Raw genomic sequence first — 18,767 nt, forward strand, 5'->3', positions numbered from 1 at the left:
TTTCCTTAAAAGATGAGGTTGAGTTAGTTGGGCTTAGTACTACCTAGAATCTGGAAGAATGAATGGAGACCTTAAAGGAATGTATAAATATTATTAGAGGGTTGATGAGATGGGTGCTGATTTTCAATAGGTCATCAGGACTGTTTGGGATGTTAGTGAACATGTGTTCAAAGAAAGACAGAATGAAAAAAGTCAATTAAGTATGTGAAAGTGAAGGAGAAAAGACTCCTCGTTAGATTTTTCAGCTGCATTGTAGAGAAATAACTAAACTACGTGGGTTCAGTGTGGGAGAGAAGACATGAATATTTGAATATCTGTGATGCATTCAGGCAGAATTGTCCTAGATGATAGGGGACAGCTAAGGGTTGGAGTCAGGATCAGGAAAAGTCAAGGAGTTGCGACCACTCAAGAAGCCCGGTGACACTAATAGATGGCAAAGTTCACAGTGAGGGTTGAAAGTTCATTAACAGTGTTTGCATGATGCAACTGAGCAAAGTTAGAGCTCATGGAAAACCACAGCTAAGATCTAGCTTTAGTGAAGTTCGTTATCCAGTCAAAAAGCTGGAGCCAATGAATGAGTGCAGTTTTCAGAGTTCAGGGAAATGCAGACTGAGAAATAGAGGTTAATCGGCCAGAATAGAAGCAGACATTGAGGTAGTCCATGATGGACCAGCTCTTAAGAGGTAGCTTCAAGATCAGGTCAGCAGAAGTGAACACCTTCAATGACATTTGATGATCTATCATCTCATTAAAATCCAGAGGTAGTTGCGAAATAATCTTTGTGGATTAGTGGTGCTGGAAGAGCACAGCAGTTCAGCCAGCATCCGAGGAGCAGTAAAATCAACGTTTCGGGCAAAAGCCCTTCATCAGGAATAAAGGCAGAGAAACTGAAGGGTGGAGAGATAAGCTAGAGGAGGGTGGGGGTGGGGAGAGAGTAGCATAGAGTACAATGGGTGAGTGGGGGAGGGGATAAAGGTGATAGGTCGGGGGTGGGGGGAGGGGGGGAGTGGATAGGTGGAAAAGAAGATAGGCAGGTAGGACAAGTCCGGACAAGTCATGGGGACAGTGCTGAGCTGGAAGTTTGGAACTAGGGTGAGGTGGGGGAAGGGGAAATGAGGAAACTGTTGAAGTCCACATTGATGCCCTGGGGTTGAAGTGTTCCGAGGCGGAAGATGAGGCGTTCTTCCTCCAGGCGTCTAGTGGTGAGGGAGCGGCGGTGAAGGAGGCCCAGGACCTCCATGTCCTCAGCAGAGTGGGAGGGGGAGTTGAAATGTTGGGCCACAGGACAGTGTGGTTGATTGGTGTGGGTGTCCCGGAGATGTTCCCTCAAGCGCTCTGCTCGGAGGCGTCCAGTCTCCCCATTGTAGAGGAGACCGCATCGGGAGCAACGGATACAATAAATGATATTAGTGGAAGTGCAGGTAAAACTTTGATGGATGTGGAAGGCTCCTTTCGGGCATTGGATGGAGATTAGGGAGGAGGTGTAAGCGCAGGTTTTGCAGTTCCTGCGATGGAAGGGGAAGGTGCCAGGATGGGATGGTGGGTTGTGGGGGGGCATGGATCTGACCAGGTAGTCACGGAGGGTACGGTCTTTGCGGAAGGCAGAAAGGGGTGGGAGGGAAATATGTCCCTGGTGGTGGGGTCTTTTTGGAGGTGGCATAAATGTCGGCGGATGATTTGACTTATGTGAGGTTGGTAGGGTGGAAGGTGAGCACCAGGGGCATTCTGTCCTTGTTACGGTTGGAGGGGTGGGGTCTGAGGATGGAGGTGTGGGATGTCGACAAGATGCACACCTCCGCCCCTCCAATGTATCTCATCCACATCCCGCACCTTCGCCCCTCCAACGCATCTCGTCCACATCCCGCACCTCCGCCACCTTCAACGCATCTCGTCCACATCCCGCACCTCCGCCCTCAGACCCTACCCCTCCAACTGTAACAAGGACAGAACGCCCGTGGTGCTCACCTTCCACCCTACCAATCTTCGCATAAACCAAATCATCCGCCGACATTTCCGTCATCTCCAAAAAGACTCCACAAATATCATTTATTGTATCCGTTGCTCCCGACGCGGTCTCCTCTACATTGGGGAGACTGGACGTCTCCTAGCAGAGCACTTTAGGGAACATGTCCAGGACACCCGCAACAATCAACCACACCCCCCTGTGGCCCAATATTTCAACTCCCCCTCCCCACTCTGCCGAAGACATGGAGGTCCTGGGCCTCCTTCACGCCGCTCCCTCACCACCAGACGCCTGGAGGAAGAACGCCTCATCTTCCGCCTCGGAACACTTCAACCCCAGGGCATCAATGTGGACTTCAACAGTTTCCTCATTTCCCCTTCCCCCACCTCACCCTCGTTCCAAACTTCCAGCTCAGCACTGTCCCCATGACTTGTCCTACCTGCCTATCTTCTTTTCCACCTATCCACGCCACCCTCCCCCCGCCCCTGACCTATCACCTTCATCCCCTCCCCCACTCACCTATTGTACTCTATGCTACTTTCTCCCCACCCCCACCCTCCTCTAGCTTATCTCTCCACCCTTCAGTTTCTCTGCCTTTATTCTTGATGAAGGGCTTTTGCCCGAAATGTCGATTTTACTGCTCCTCGGATGTTGCCTGAACTGCTGTGCTCTTCCAGCACCACTAATCCAGAATCTGGTTTCCAGCATCTGCAGTCATTGTTTTTACCTAAATAATCTTTGTGATCTATCTTGACTGTTTGATGTTTATCACATGCTAATTCTGGGATTTACAAATAAGTTATACATTTACAGTATATTGTGTTACTGTTCTAACTTATGTAGTACTGTTGTTCAAAACTGTGGAATTATGTGGCTTTATTCTATTAGCAAGTCTCTTCTCACCTTTGATTTACTTTAAAGAGTAAAAGATTACAGGCTCCCTGAGATTGTAACATAATTTGGTGATCTCAGCTGGTATTGTAGCAAAGTTGGCAGTCTGGTCTGTGATCATAATGTAATTTGGGGCTCTTGTGGGATTTGTAATCCACAGCAAAATACACATGCTGGAACCTGATCTAGTTACGGCTGATTAAGATCGTTAATTTTACGGTACATACTGAAAATCAAGCTGGCTTTGCAAATTGCTATGACTTTTCTGGGGAGAACAGGTTTATCTCTGAGTGATTTGCAAATGGTGATCAAAACTAGGCAAGCAACATTAGCTGAAAAGTATTTAAAATTAAAAGCAAAGGCAAAATGTATAGTCAATGTGACAACACGGTATCTGGGATTGGAAGGAGATAAGAGTCTAACCCAGGTGGAATGCAGATTGAGTTGGCTAGGATTCAGTTACAGATGAAGTAGCTTGAGACAGAAAGACAGAAAAATGTTTGAACTTGAACTTCAAGAGTTCAGAAAATCATGAAACAAACTGGATAAAAAAATAGTTTAGGCTATGGGTAGCAAGACAGTCCCTTATTTTGGCTGAAGAGGGAAGTCCCATTTTTAAAAGCAAATTACTGCTGATGCTGGAATCTGAAACCACAAGAGAAAATGCTGGAAAATTTCAGCAGGTCTGGCAGCATCTGTAAGGAGAGAAAAGAGCTGACGTTTCGAGTCTAACTGACCCTTTGTCAAAGCATCCTTACAGATGCTGCCAGACCTGCTGAGATTTTCCAGCATTTTCTCTTTTGGTTTCAGATTCCAGCATCCACAGTAATGTGCTTTTATCCAGTGTTTAACCCACTGCCATCTCTCTCGCCCAGGAATGCCTACCCTGAAGAAGTACTGCTTTTCTCTCCAACAGGATTTTCATTCAGCTTTGACAAAGGGTCAGTTAGATGCGAAATCCCATTTTTAAGTTTGATTTAATCAAAAATCTTCCCTTTGTTCATAAATGTATGGAATTGGAGTATAAAGTCATTTTCTCTCATTGGGGTGTTATGTTCTGACCATGCGCCCTCAAAATTAAGAAGGTAGCCCAGACCCTAACATTTTCTTATTTTGAAAGTAGATGTGAAGTGCATGCTCCATATGTGGTGCGACTGGTCAAACTAAACAACGTTAAGCAAAACACAATTTATTTAAATGCTATAGTCAGACTACAAACAAAGGAAAGAGGAATTTAGAACAACATAACTATTGGAAAACTTAACTGAATAATAGATAAAGTATCTATTACTAATTAACTGTTCCAATATAGTAACATCGATAAACATACCCCTTGGCAAAAAGGCAAATTCAGACACAGATTTTTACATGCAGTTCTCCAATCCAGGAGGAAACTACATTGAGAGATTTCAGAGAAAGTAGAAGCTGGAAATCGTTTAATGAAGCTTCCAACTCTTGAGACTCTAAAAAGCTTCTGATGTTAAAGCTAAACAAAAACTAGAAAACCTGATCTGTGAGATCTGGCCACACCCATTCAGGCTGTTTCCATTGTTCCAACCTTTTAAAAAACCTAAAGGCCTCACAGTTGCTTACCCTAGTGGTTCTGGTAGAATGCTCAGTGCCTTGTCTCACAACCTCTCTTCAAAAAAAAGGACAAAGTAATCTCTTAAAGTAACAGCATTGTCATAGGGGAAAGTTGCTAAACAATCAAAGGCCAAAGGATACATGGGCACTTATGCTACAAATTGTCCTGACTGGTGAAGCAAGGAACATATAATTTAGTCTTTTGAAAAAACAATTCTCAGATGATGAGACGGTTAGAAGTGCAGGTTTGTAATGCTTGTAACCTTTCTAATGAAGCTTAATAGTTAAGTTTAGGATAGAAAAGATGAAACCCAATGAGACATTTGTTGAATTCACTGGAGGCAAGTGAAAAATAATGGGATCACTGGTATAGTTCACTGAGTTCCAGCAAATGTTTGAAAATGTGATGGAAATCATGATTTTGGAAGAATTCAAGAAGAGCATTCCAGTAAGAATTGAGTCCCATTTGGTTGTTCATCAGTTACATAAAGTCAAAGAGTCAGTGGGTCCAGTTGATGTACATAATATTTCTCACAAACAGCTAAGTGTTGGTTTCTATCTGGCAACATTACAAATGGAGTCGCTGGAGGAATAGGCAAGATTCTGGCTTTAGGTTAAAGGGAAAAGCTGTTTCAAAGCTGTACTAGAAAGGATAATATAGAGAAAGAAAGTAACGTTATGAAACCAGTATGTTTTCGTTATCATAAGAAAAGGCATTTAAAAGTAAATTGTTGTAAGTGCAACAGTAAACCAGAGGGAGTGACAGGAATACTTAAGGGGTCTTCAGAAAATGCAGTACCAATAATAGAAATGAATGTTAAACCAGTGGAACTGATGCATATAATAAGAATTTCCAGAGGGCACATTGACTCAGAAAATGAAGCATGGAAGGCATTCCCTACTTCCTACAGTGAGAAGTGATGGCAGTGTCAAGGATTATAACGGGTTTATATTTGAAAAGTAAGTCTCTCCATTTTTGCCCAAGGAAAAGCCTGAGAAGATTTTTATCCTGAGGGACATTGATATGGCTCAAAGCTTAATGCTATCAAACAGTGTTGATGGGAAGTGTGTGTCTTTCCCATTACATAAAGAAAATTTAAATTGTGTCCTGACAAATGAATTGTGTTTGGTTAGAATTCTTCTTAAATTGCATATCATAAAAATAGATTTTATATTGGGAAATTATGTAGGCACAATGGTTTTACTGCGACTTGGGAAAGAGTGCCCCAATTCCTAAGTTATGTTTGTGAATAGAAACTCTTTGCCGAATTGTAATTCAGTTAAATAAAGAATCGGCTCAAATAAAAGTACTGATGTGTCCATATCTATAATACGACTGTAAGATATGGAAGCAAAATTAGGCCAAGGCTGAAACGTTTCTCAACCCCATCCTACTGCCTTCTCCCTGTTATGTTTGATCCCCTTACTAATCAAGAACCCATCTAGCTCTCTTAAATACACTCAATGAATTTGTCTCCACAGCCTTATGCAGCAAGGAGTTTCACAGAGTCACCATTCTTTAGCTGAAGAAATTCCTTCTTATGCCAATTCTAAAGGGTCGTCCTTCACTCTGAGGTTGTGCCCTCAGTCCAAGTCTCTCCTACCGGTGGAAATATCTTCTCCACATCCACCCTATCTAGGCCTCTTAGTATTCTGTAAGTTTATCAAGTGTCCTCACATTCTTCCAAACTCCATCAAGTACAGACCCAGAGTCCTCAACCACTCCTCATGTGACAAGCCCTTCATTCCTGGGATTATACCTGTCAATCTCCTCTGGACCCTTTCCAGATTCAACTCACAGTTGTGAGTTTGATAACCACTTCTTTGAGTATTCACACAACTGAGCTTAGACTTTCTCAGCTTCAAATAACCCTGTCACAGTTCTAACTGAACACCTCTGATCTGGAACTTTCAAATGAAATAACTTATGCAGAGGTAACATATTTCTTAGCAGTTCTAAATGATTTCTCTCCTTCAGGAGAAACTACTTTACACAATATAACTTCCACCAGAGTGTCTGAGAACTAAAACCAAAAGACTTTTGAAGCTGTAGCTTTTCTCCAAAGCAAAAGAAAGAAAATTCAGATCCTTCCACCGGGAAACAGCCGAAAGAACTTCATTATTTAATCTGTCCAACAGTAAAAACACATCCAATGAAAATAAACCCCATTACATTCCAGGAAATCTCTTTCTCATATTAGGTTTCAATGAAAAACATGGCTCTAGAAACGTGAACATTTTCCCATTAAATCCCTTCTTACACATAGAGACTAAAACCTACATGTTGCTAGTTCAAACTTTAAAATAGATTATATCAAAATATACATAAATCACACACCTTACATCATGCATGTACTGACATTAGTTTAACCTTTTATAGATTTGTAAATATGATATATCTAAGTATGTAAATGAAAGATAGTATAAAGTCCGTAATAAACTACTTGTTAGAAGTTAATGGTAAAAATCAGTCATATTTTGAAAGTCATTTTATGAGAACAAAACTTTTTTTTGCTCATGGTAATGGCATGATGAAATACTGTATTTACATCCTTTTTTTGTTTTACTGAGCATGCTGCCAGTATGGTTGGTAATATTCATAGAAGAGGCACTTCCAAAAGTTGCTACACTCAACATTCAATTCTGCCCAGTAACTGGGGAAGGACCTATTGCAGGGTTTTTAATAGCTTACTGAGAACAGTCAACAGTGAAGAAAGTCAATAAGTTTGTGAAAAAGACAGAGAGTAAACTATATTAGAAGTACTAATTTTTTAACTGTATTGCAGTGAAGCAACTGAACTACTTTGGTTCTGTGTAGGAGGCTCAATGAAAAGAAGTCCAGAGCAGTTGACTATCTCTATGCCGCTAGAACCCAGGTAGAAATGGTTCTAGGAGATTGAAGGTAGGTAAGGGTTGGAGTCAGGGATCAGTAAAAAGTTATTTAATTGTGGTGGGTCTCACAACAAGTCACTTGCTACTATAGATCAATATAGTAAGTGAGTGATGGATTAAAAAATACCCATTAACAATTTTTGCTTAATGCAACATTAGAATGCAGAACAAAACACAGGCAAGGTCTAGCTTGGTGAAGCTGAATACATTAATTAGTTTATTCAATATACTATTATATGTAATATTGAGATGTGAGATTTACCTGTGGATCCCCAAGTTTTTCAACGTTTCCAGATAAAAACCGGTCAATTGTATGAATGATACCATTTGATGCTGCTTTGTTGCCCCTCATGATGTTGTACCTTTTATTTTGAAATATAAGCTGAAAGTACTTTGCACAGAAAAATTAGAAAGTAACGTTAGTAAACAAATTGGTTCCTCAGATTGGAAATCTTGAAGTTCCTAATTGGAGCAATAGTCTCGAGTTGTATTGGAAGACTGCAATCCTTTATTGTGTTACTTTTCTGAACAACTGTACAGATATAGACAGAGGAATCTATGTATCACAGACTGAAGGATGTGGGAGCATTATAACACAAGGCGATGGCACAACAATTTATGTCCTTGAAATAAAATCCTGTAATTTTAATCTAATATTTTAACAGAAGACATCACTAAAATGACTAAAATGTATGACTAAAATAAAAGATCAGAAATGTGAGAGCATGTAACACCATTTGGTTCAGTAAAAGATAACTTCTAAAGCAATTTCCAACATATTGTCTGTTCTACCCCTGTCTCAGACCAAGCTTCTCCCCTCTTTAGGACACTGACATCCTTTGTTCTGCTATGCCTTAAGGAACATACTCATGATGTCACCAGAAGCAGCAAGAATTCATGGAGAGGCTAACTGAATTGGTAATCATGCCTACTCCATCAAAACCTCGACAAAGGTCTTCTGGGCAAGGAAGAGAGTCCTACACTTTACGGGATGATGGGTGCTGGCATAATGTCACAGTGAGTACACCATCAATTATATGCTTTAGATACAGAAAACACTTTTGCCATCATTAGAAATATGTATACCCAATCAGAAAGATCTGTCATAGATTTTTTTGTCACACTTGGCCAGCAATTGTTCAACATTTCTTCACATCTGCAAAACATTGGCACATTTACTTCAGCAAGGCATTTGATAAGGTTCCCCATGGTAGGCTCATTCAGAAGGTCAGGAGGAATGGGGTTCAGGGGAACATAGCTGTCTGGATACAGAATTGGCTGACCAACAGAAGACAGCGAGTGGTAGTAAAAGGAAAATATTCTGCCTGGAAATCTGTGGTGAGTGGTGTCCCACAGGGCTCTGTCCTTGGGCCTCTATCATTTGTAATTTTTATTAATGACTTGGATGAGGGGATTGAAGGTTGGATCAGCAAGTTTGCAGATGACACAAAGGTTGGAGGTGTTGTTGACAGTATAGAGGGCTGTTGTAGGCTGCAGCAGGACATTGACAGGATGCAGAGATGGGCTGAGAGGTGGCAGATGGAGTTCAACCTGGATAAATGCGAGGTGATGCATTTTGGAAGGTCGAATTTGAAAGCTGAGTACAGGATTAAGGATAGGATTCTTGGCAGTGTGGAGGAACAGAGGGATCTTGGGGTGCAGGTACATAGATCCCTTAAAATGGCCACCCAAGTGGACAGGGTTGTTAAGAAAGCATATGGTGTTTTGGCTTTCATTAACAGGGGGATTGAGTTTAAGAGTCGTGAGATCTTGTTGCAGCTCTATAAAACTTTGGTTAGACCGCATTTGGAATACTGCGTCCAGTTCTGGTCACCCTATTATAAGAAAGATGTGGATGCTTTGGAGAGGGTTCAGAGGAGGTTTACCTGGACTGGAGGACTTATCTTATGAGGAGAGGTTGACTGAGCTCAGATTTTTTTCATTGGAGAAAAGGAGGAGGAGAGGGGACCTAATTGACGTATACAAGATAATGAGAGGCATAGATAGAGTCGATAGCCAGAGACTATTTCCCAGGGCAGAAATGACTAACACGAGGGGTCATAGTTTTAAGCTGGTTGGAGGAAAGTATAGAGGGGATGTCAGAGGCGGGTTCTTTACACAGAGAGTTGTGAGAACATGGAATGCGTTGCCAGCAGCAGTTGTGGAGGCAGATTCATTGGGGACATTTAAGAGACTCCTGGACATGCATATGGTCACAGAAATTTGAGGGTGCATACATGAGGATCACAACATCGTGGGCTGAAGGGCCTGTTCTGTTCTGTTCTATGTTCTATGTTCAAAGGACATTGGGCACGCATGCAGAAAATCTGGTTTCAAAAGCCAAGCTAGACCCCAAAACATGACCTAGATGGCCAACAAGGTGGCATGACACCTCAATACTGGCAGCAGGGAAAGTCATCCAAACAAATGTGTACAATATGTATTTTAAAAGCTCATTAGGACTCAGACATATGATGATTTCCTCTGAAAACTACCAAATGTCCTTGCTTTCTGTTTCTTGGATGAGCTCAACAAAAATTCATCACTTTATATAACATAATGAGGATAAATATTGCTGTTAGGCTGTACTATTTTTGAAAATGTACTCAATTTATTCAGAAGACTAAGCAGAGGTGAACAGCCAAAGGTGTACAACAAACCGAGCTTTGGCAACCTTTTGAAAATGACCAAGTTAATTGTCAAACTGAAGCACCAATATCTAATGGTATAAAGAGATCAGACACTGTTACAACTGTTAATATGCATATTCCACAAAAAGCAGGTCAACATACCCCTAATGCCAAAATTGATATAGGGGCTTGTGTCAACATATTGCCATGACACAAGCAAAAAGTCATGTATTCCAACAAGTGGTACTGCATGGTGCAAGTTAGAAAAGACTCTCTCATCCTATAATGGATCATCAATTGCCTTCAGCCATACCAATCACACTGCAGTGCCAATATGCAAGTCCAGATTGGATTCCCAAAATCTTCTATGTGGTAGATGCCAAACGTCCAGCAGTGGCATATGTACAGATCTCGGTGTCACAACCATTCATCAGATTCAAATCATACCAATGGTGGGGAGAATAAACAGAGCACAGATTTCCCTCTTCAAAGACAGTGAGAATGAAACATCACCAACGAGAACAATTGAAATGCGTACTAGACAGAGAGTGCAATACAGAAATCTGGTCACAAATACCCGTATACGATAAAGTATTTTTAACATATGGAAACAGCCCATCAAATGAGGACATTACTGATCATAGCACCATATTGCAAAAAAAAACTGGAGGCCACTTCAGCTCAATGTATGAGATGTCAAACATGCACAGAGAAACGAAGACGAAACCTCTGATAACAATGAGTGTGTGGCAATACTGAACAGTGTAAAGCCAACCAAGTTGTCAGTCAAGAGCACAGAGAAAAGCTCAAACTCCCGCAGGTGGTATATGATCACCAGATCAGGATAAGTAGTCAAGCCTCCAAATTTATATGTAAAATTATATTCTATAACAAAGTTTTAATTATTCAGCTTGTTAACTTTTTTTAAAGCCGTTTATACACAGCTGTTTAATTGTTGAATTAACGACGTGTATGTACAGCTACATACATCTGTTCGGGACTTCTTTTTGGAAAAAGGGGGATGTTGTGTTGTGTCTCACAACAGATATGTGATATACCTTTAAGGGACATGCTCATGATGTCATCACCATATTGTGGCATGTGACCTGATGGTACATAGATTTCAGTTTCTATCTCACTGAACCTGCTTATACCATGACATGCATCATGATGATGTTACAGAATATTCAAATAGCTTAATTTGAACACAGTCATGCAAATGCCAATGACTGTAGCATGCATATGTAAATACTAGGTACTTTAATAAAAAGGTCATTGAATTCTTTTGTACTATTTGATCCACATGTCATTTGTATGTTATGGGAGCTAATACAAGTATGGCATCATAATAGTTGAAGATCATCAGTTATCACGTCATATCACATCAACTTTCAGTGCCCGACAGATAGCTCCTCATGTATGGATTAACACAGTGAGACTTGGCATATTTCTCAAAAATCGCTAACTTGGCATATTATTTAATCACAGTCTATCACCCTCTCACCTGAGGAAATTGTTGAAAATGCACTAAGCAGTATTGTGTACCAAGAAATACCATCTCTTAAACTTCATTATCTAGTAGCTAGATAATGTCAAGTTTAATAATAGCAATGGCAATGTTATGGTCCTTTATCTTTAATCCACAATATTTTCTGACTTCCACAGGGCTGAGAGAAAGCAAAATAATTTGCCCCGGAGGAGCTGAAGGGTCAATAACAAGGGGACATGATTTTAAGGTGAAGGGGAGGAGGCTTAGGGGAAAAGCTTTTGTACCCAGAGGATGTGGTGGGAAATATACTGCCTGGGAGTGTAATCGGGACGGGAAACCTTACAACCTTTAAAATGTATATTTATGAGCACTTGAAATGTCATAACACATGCTGGTAAGTATAGTTGGGTCAATGGGCCAAAGGTCCTCTTCTGTACTGTGTGAGTCTCTGCCTATGACTATGAGGATGGGAGGGTATGGAGGAAAAGAAATTTAAAAAAAACAAATTCTTCTCATAGCTTAACCTGATCTCATCAGATAGGGAACTAGAAATTCTACAAATGATGTTATATGTTCTCTTGTTTCTGATCTTACTATAGATGAAAAATCTCAAAAGGTCCTTCTCAAGGGCATTCATCAAAGACATCCAGGAGCAAAAACCCACAAAGCATAGAATACAACCAGATGCAAGTACTTCCTATCAAAGAGATGCAGTGCAATCTGGAAATACTTACATGGTTTGAAAAGTTGTGCAGCCATTTGAAACTTTATTTAAATCTCTTCCAATTTATGCTACCTACACACTTTTCACTTCAAATATCAATGATGAGTTCACCCTTTGTAAAATATTCCAAATAATTGATTCAGCAATCCATACATGCAATCTGCTACAAAAAATGTATCCTAATCAATAATCACAGATACATCAATAAATTAAACACGATTTTTATCATTCCTACCTAAATGCAGCTCAGAGGACAACACTTAAATGCTTTCTCTGATGTGTTTTATATTTCTTGGGATATAGTTTTCATTCATTGTAAATTATCACTATATTGTCTGTTTAGTCTTAATAGCTTCATAGCTGAATAATAAGAAGGAAGCCAGGCTGCTGTCATTGTCACCTCTGCAGCTGAGCAGAAAGTTGTCAGAGACTGCCAGAGGTGATTGTTTCTTCATTTAGGGTCTCCTCATTCTGTAAAGGTTGAGCAACTCCCATCTTTCCATTGGAAGATAATTAAATATATACTTCTAATCTAACTGTGAAATATTTAATCTTTGAAAATAATCGGCAACATGTACAATATTCAAAATGAAACATCATACTATAAAAGACCCTACCTTTCTTGTCTGGGTCACTTCAACTGTATCACCAGTCAATGTTTCAAAGGTTGTAATATTTTTAAAGTCCTCAAGTAGTAAAACACCAGGTACAATGTGCTGCTTGCATGAAAACTTCTTGGTATCAATTACCTTTGTTAGAATACAACATGGATAGAAAATGAAAAGAGTATCAAAGGAAATCGGTATCAAGTTCAATGCTTGGAAAGATCAATGATATAACTTGATATATTTATTACATTTTTGAGTTGTGGTTGATTTAAAATGAGTTTGTAACATCTGAGGCTATTTTTCCAACATTGGTCTCACTATTTGTACAAAACTGGATTGACGATAATTGACAGTTGGCTATATAAACTGGCTTTTTCACTGAATAAAGTCCAAGAAAATGCTTTGTTACATTTTTCTAAGTAAAACATTTGAAGGAATGTGACACAGCATTTTGGATGGGAGTTAAAATCATAAAATTCAAAAAGGAAGACTGCAAAAATGGAAAGGAAAATTTATTTATTACATTTAATTAAATTGAATTAATAGTACAGTAATTATATACAATTTGGGAAGATTTGTTAGGAAAGGTCAGCATTTGTTCCAGTATTATAATATATGGTATAAATTACCTCTCTGTCCAGCAGGATACCTGAAATTTCCTAGTGTACAATTTCCAAAGGTAAAAGCCTATCAGAAAACATATTTCAATTTTTCTTCTATAGCTATGCTTAAAACAGAGCATCTAGCTTTTCATATGAAAATAATTGAATATTGGACAGAATAAATGGTTCTTGAAATACTATTCATTGGAATGTCCCTCTTGGAAAAAATGCAAATATGTATCTGCACCCCCAGGACAATTTTGTGTGTTAAAAATTAATAACTGCACATTATCAGGAATGAGTGACAAATGGTGTCAAATTGAAAGCCTGCCGTCCACAATACAGCAGATTTAGATTTATTTGCAAACTCCTAGATGTGATTCTCTCGAGAACACTTTGCTTGAATCTGACAAAGCTGATTACCATCAAAAGCAGAAACAATACAGCACTGGAACAGGTCCTTTGGCCTACCAAGACTGAGCCAACACGTGATTACTTTCTTAATGAAAAACCTTTTGCCTTTATGCGGTATTTATCCCTCTATTACCTGTCTATTCATTTATCAGTCAAAATGCCTTTGCAACTGCTATTGTACCTGCCTTCACTACCTCCATTCCAGGCACTTACCACTGTGTGAAACATTTGCCTATCACATCTCCTCTAAACTTACTCCTTTTTACCTTAAATCTATATCCCCTAGTAATTGACATTTCTAACCTGGGAAAAAGACTCCAACTATCCATTCTCTCCATGCCTCTCATAATCTTGTAAACTTCTATCAGGACACCCCTTGGGCGTTCAAGTGAAAACAAACCAAATTTGTCAAATCTCCCCTCATAGCTAATACCCTCCAAACTAGGCAATGTCCTAGTAAACAGTATTCATACTCTCTCCAAAGCCTCCAAATCCTTCTGGTAGTGACTAGAACTGTACATAATATTCCAAATGTAGCCTAAATAAAGTTCTACAGAAGAGCATGACATGCCAATTTTTAAACTCTATGCCCGGCCGATGAAGGCAAGCATGCCATATGCATTCTTGATCACCTTATCCACTTGTGTTGCCACTTTCAGGAAACTGTGGAACTATAAGCCTAGTTCCCTCTGTATGTTAATGCTATTAAGGATTCTGCCATTTACTGTATACTTCACTCCTGCATTAGATCTCCCAAAATACATAACCTGCATTAAACTCCACCTGTCATTTCTCCGTCCACATTTCCAGCCTATCTGTATCCTGCTGTATCCTCTGGCAATCCTCCTCACTATCCACAGCTTTGCCAATCTTTATGCTGTTGGCAAACTTAGTAAGCAGGCTGTGTATATTCTCCTCCAAATATATATTATAAACAACAGGTGACCCAGCACTGGTCCCTGCAGAATAACACTGGTCCCAGGCAGAAAAGCACTGTCCCATCACTACTCTGTCTTCTATGACCTAGCCAGTTCTGTATCCATCTTAGCAGCTTATTATAAATCTCCTGTGACTTCACCCTTTGTATCAGCCCATCATAGGGACCTTGTCAAAAGCCTTGCTAAAGTTCATGTAGACAACCTACTATGATCAATTATCTTTATCACTTCCTCAAAAAGTTCAACCAAGTTTGTGAGACACGACTTTCCCTGCTCAAAGCCATGCTGTTTATCGCTATCAAGTCCATATTGTTCCAAATGTGTATGAATTCCATCCCGAAGAATATTCTCCAATAATTTCCTTCTACCCACATAAGGCTTACTGGCCTGTAATTTCCTGGATTATCCTTGTTCCCCTTCTTAAACAAAGCAATAACATTGGCTATTCTCCAATCCTCTGTAACTAAAGAGGAAACAAAGATTTTGTACAAGGCTCCGGCAATTTCCTCACCTGCCTCCCTCAGCATTCTGCATTAGATCCAGTCAGCTCCTGGGGACTTGTCTGCCTTAATGCTTTTTAAAATATCCAACATCACCTTTTTTACTTTTGCATAGCCCAGAATATCACCTTACTGCTCACCATCCACTATGTCCTTCTCCTTTGCGAATACCGATGCAAAGTATTTGTTAGAGACCTCACCTACTTCCTCTAGCTCCACACATAAATTCTCCTTTGTCCTTGAATGGAATTACTCTTTCCCTAGCTACACCCTTGCTCCTGATATATGTATGAAATGCCTTGGGGTTTTCCTTAATCCTGTTTGTCAAAGACATTTTGGGGTCCCTCTTAGCCTTCTTAATCCCTTGTTTGAATTCTTTTCTGCAATATTTGTATTCTTCAAGGGCTCTGTCTGTCTTCAGTTTCCTAAACCTTTCATATGTCTACTTTATCTTTTTGACCAAGCTCTCAATTTATTTTGTCATCCAGGTTTCCTGAATTTTGCCATCATTATCTTTCATTTTTATAGGAACATACTGGTCCTGAATGTTAACCATACTGGCCTTTAGAAGTTCCCACATGCCACATATGGATTTACCCTCAAACAGCTGCCATAGTCTACATTCCCTAGTTCATGCCTTAAATTGTGCTTTCACTACTCTTATCCTTATCCATAAGTAACTTAAAACTTACAGAATTATGGTCACTGTTCCTGAAATACTCTTCCACTGAAACTTCAATCACCAAGCTGGGCCTATTCCCCATTACCAGGTCTAGTGTGGTCCCTTCCTTAGTTGGGCTATTTACGTATTCGAAAAACCATCCTGCACATAGCTAATAAATTCTCCTCCATCCAAGGGAGTCCCAGTCAATGTCGGGCAAGTTAAAATCACCCACTGCAGCAACCCTTTGTTTTCAAAGTTTTCCATAATCTGTTCATATGTGTGTTCCACTATCTCTTGCTGGCTGTTAGGCCTGTAGTGCAATCCCATCAAAGTGACTGCACCCTTCCTATTTCTGAGCTTTACCCACATGGTCTGGCTGAATGAGCCTTCCAAGGTGTCCTCCCTCAGTACAGCTGATGTTAATAGTTGGTTGGTTGAAAGAAACTCCAGAGAGTGACAATATCAAGATTACTGAGACATGAGAGAAAGTGGGTTCACAGAAGTGTGACTTGCTGATGATAACCAAGTTAATAAAGTTCAAAAGTGAAAGTTGTTGCTGGAAATTGCTCCCAAACTACCCTGTGTGAATAAGAAACAACATAATGTAGAACCATGTAGCTAGTGTTACAATTCCAGAGGGAGTGATGTGACTGTTTGTGTTCCTGGAAGACACATCTTTGTTGTGTTTATTATTTAAAGTGAAATTTATCTTTTTACATGTCAAATCATTTCACTGTTAGCTTCTGTTAACTTGTGTTTGCTCTGATTCATGTTAAAATACAATTTACAAAAAGTGAATTTGGTAGTAATTTGGTAATACAAAACTTGAGTATTGTTGAAATATACTTTTTTATTTTTATTTTTAATCTTACATTCAGTAGGACATTCACAAGAATCCAGTGTAAAAGGGAACAATATTTTATACTGTATGAGAAGAGAGTGCTAATTGATTGAAGCATTGCCGTGGAGAATGCACAAGTTAGGCGATCACTGACAGTTAACTTTGCCTAAATTTAAATGAGACAGGTTGATGCTGATTCGTCAAGGTCTTGTCTTGAGGAATGAATGAAAGAATGGCTGGCACCTATTTTGTTAAGTTGAAACTGGTACAGTATGAACTAGTCAAATGATTGAGCAATTTTCTTCAATTAATCTTGAGAAAACTTTCCATCTACATAATGGAGGATTCCTTCACATTTGCAAGGTCCATACAGGATTTGCAGCTTGACAGCATGCCAAGTCCGTGTGTTTATTTGACATTGACATACTGTTCGCCAATGTATCATTCAAGAAAGCTACAGGTATTTGCATTGCAAAACCATATTATAATATCTAATCCCGCTATTTAGAGTCATAGAGTCATAGAGATGTACAGCATGGAAACAGACCCTTTGGTCCAACCTGTCCATGCCGACCAGATATCCCAACCCAATGTAGTCCCGCCTGCCAGCACCCGGCCCACATCCCTCCAAACCCTTGGTGTGAATCAGTATTTGCTGAGCTTATGAACTCAGCAACTTATGCAGTTGAGTTCAGTTTTAATGAAACCACCTATGTACAAATAGATGGTGTCTCCACAGGACAACCTCTAAGCACAACGCTCGCAAACACCTTTGATATGTTCAATGAGCAACGGCTCTTCAGTGGAATGGCACCTAAACTCCTACACCTTGCACATGCCCAAAATATAGGTGACCTATTGCTATAGATTAAACTACGGCTGTATGGAATAGGTTCTATCATATGCTTAAATGCACCTTCGAAATTGAGCAGTCAAATGAACAGTCATGTTTTTGTGTTTGTTGTAAAATATACTAGTGACTCTCTACTATTATCTACTATAAGCCTGCCTTATTGCTCAATGCAGGTATTGGGATTTCTGTAGTTGCATACACTGTAAGATTTGCTTTATCAGCAATCTTATAAAGAGCCTGAGCTATTTGCAAATAATGCAAATTTGAAGCTGAAATAGAGCGCATCAGAGCCATTCTGGGGCATAATGGCAAACTTGATCAGATTATTCCTCGCTATATATGTACAAACTCCTGAACAGACCAAAGCACATCACAATCAGTCCTGATAAATACCCAGTCGACTTGAAATTACCCTGCTAAGGTAAGGCATCTCAAAAATATCAGCAACAAGTAAAGGTAGCTGTTTCATGCTGCTACTATGAAATTGCAATAACAATGGTATTTGCCACTAACAGGATGCTGCCATTATGCCAAAAGTCAGTTCTATCTATCACACAAATGAATGGTATATGAAGCTCAATGTCAATGTGATGGTAGATATTTGTGTTGAACATCCTAAAGACTGACAGATCATATCAAACATCTCTCTTTGGCTGTTCAGAACAGGCAAGGTATTGATTACACCCAACCAGCTAGCATTTGCAAAACTCAAAATATAGTGTCCAAAATTAGATGTGATTCTCTGCAGTTGTCAGCACTTGCTAAATAATCCCGATTGAGCTGAAAATTACAGAATTTAAGATTATCGGTCATGGTATGGAATTCTTAGATATAGTGGAAACAACATATTTTAGTGCCCATGACCCTGTTCTTTGCAGACAGGAAGTGTCTGTTTCAATTCAACACAATTGGTGACAGGCATTCTCATTCATTTCTTAAGGTGATGCCTTGAACAATCAGAGTCAACCTGCCTGATTTAAATTTAAACACAGCTTGGCAGTTAAATGTGAATATCATTTAGCTCATGCATTCTTCATGGCAATATCTCTACCAAAGTTCAATTGCCAACCAATCAGCATTTTCTTCTCATACAGCATAACACGTTGTTCCTCTTTACACAGGTATTCTTGTGAATGTCTTGTCGAGCGCAAGATTAAAATAAACTTTAACAAAA

At 39.7% G+C, this 18,767-nt stretch overlaps 1 protein-coding gene across 2 annotated transcripts in view; it reads right to left on the reverse strand.

Moving 5' to 3' along the window:
* Positions 1–18,767, reverse strand: part of stab1 (stabilin 1) — a 282,900-nt gene that overhangs the window by 192,872 nt on the left and 71,261 nt on the right. For both annotated transcript variants that reach the window (XM_072582082.1, XM_072582081.1), the window contains exons 12-13: positions 12,791–12,922; positions 7,593–7,721 (exon numbers count right to left, since the gene is read on the reverse strand). In XM_072582082.1, coding sequence (XP_072438183.1) covers positions 7,593–7,721; positions 12,791–12,922 — 261 coding nt within the window. The remainder of the gene's footprint in view (positions 1–7,592; positions 7,722–12,790; positions 12,923–18,767) is intronic.

The sequence above is a fragment of the Chiloscyllium punctatum genome, chromosome 12 (genome assembly GCF_047496795.1).
Source record: "Chiloscyllium punctatum isolate Juve2018m chromosome 12, sChiPun1.3, whole genome shotgun sequence".
Classification (NCBI taxonomy): domain Eukaryota; kingdom Metazoa; phylum Chordata; class Chondrichthyes; order Orectolobiformes; family Hemiscylliidae; genus Chiloscyllium; species Chiloscyllium punctatum.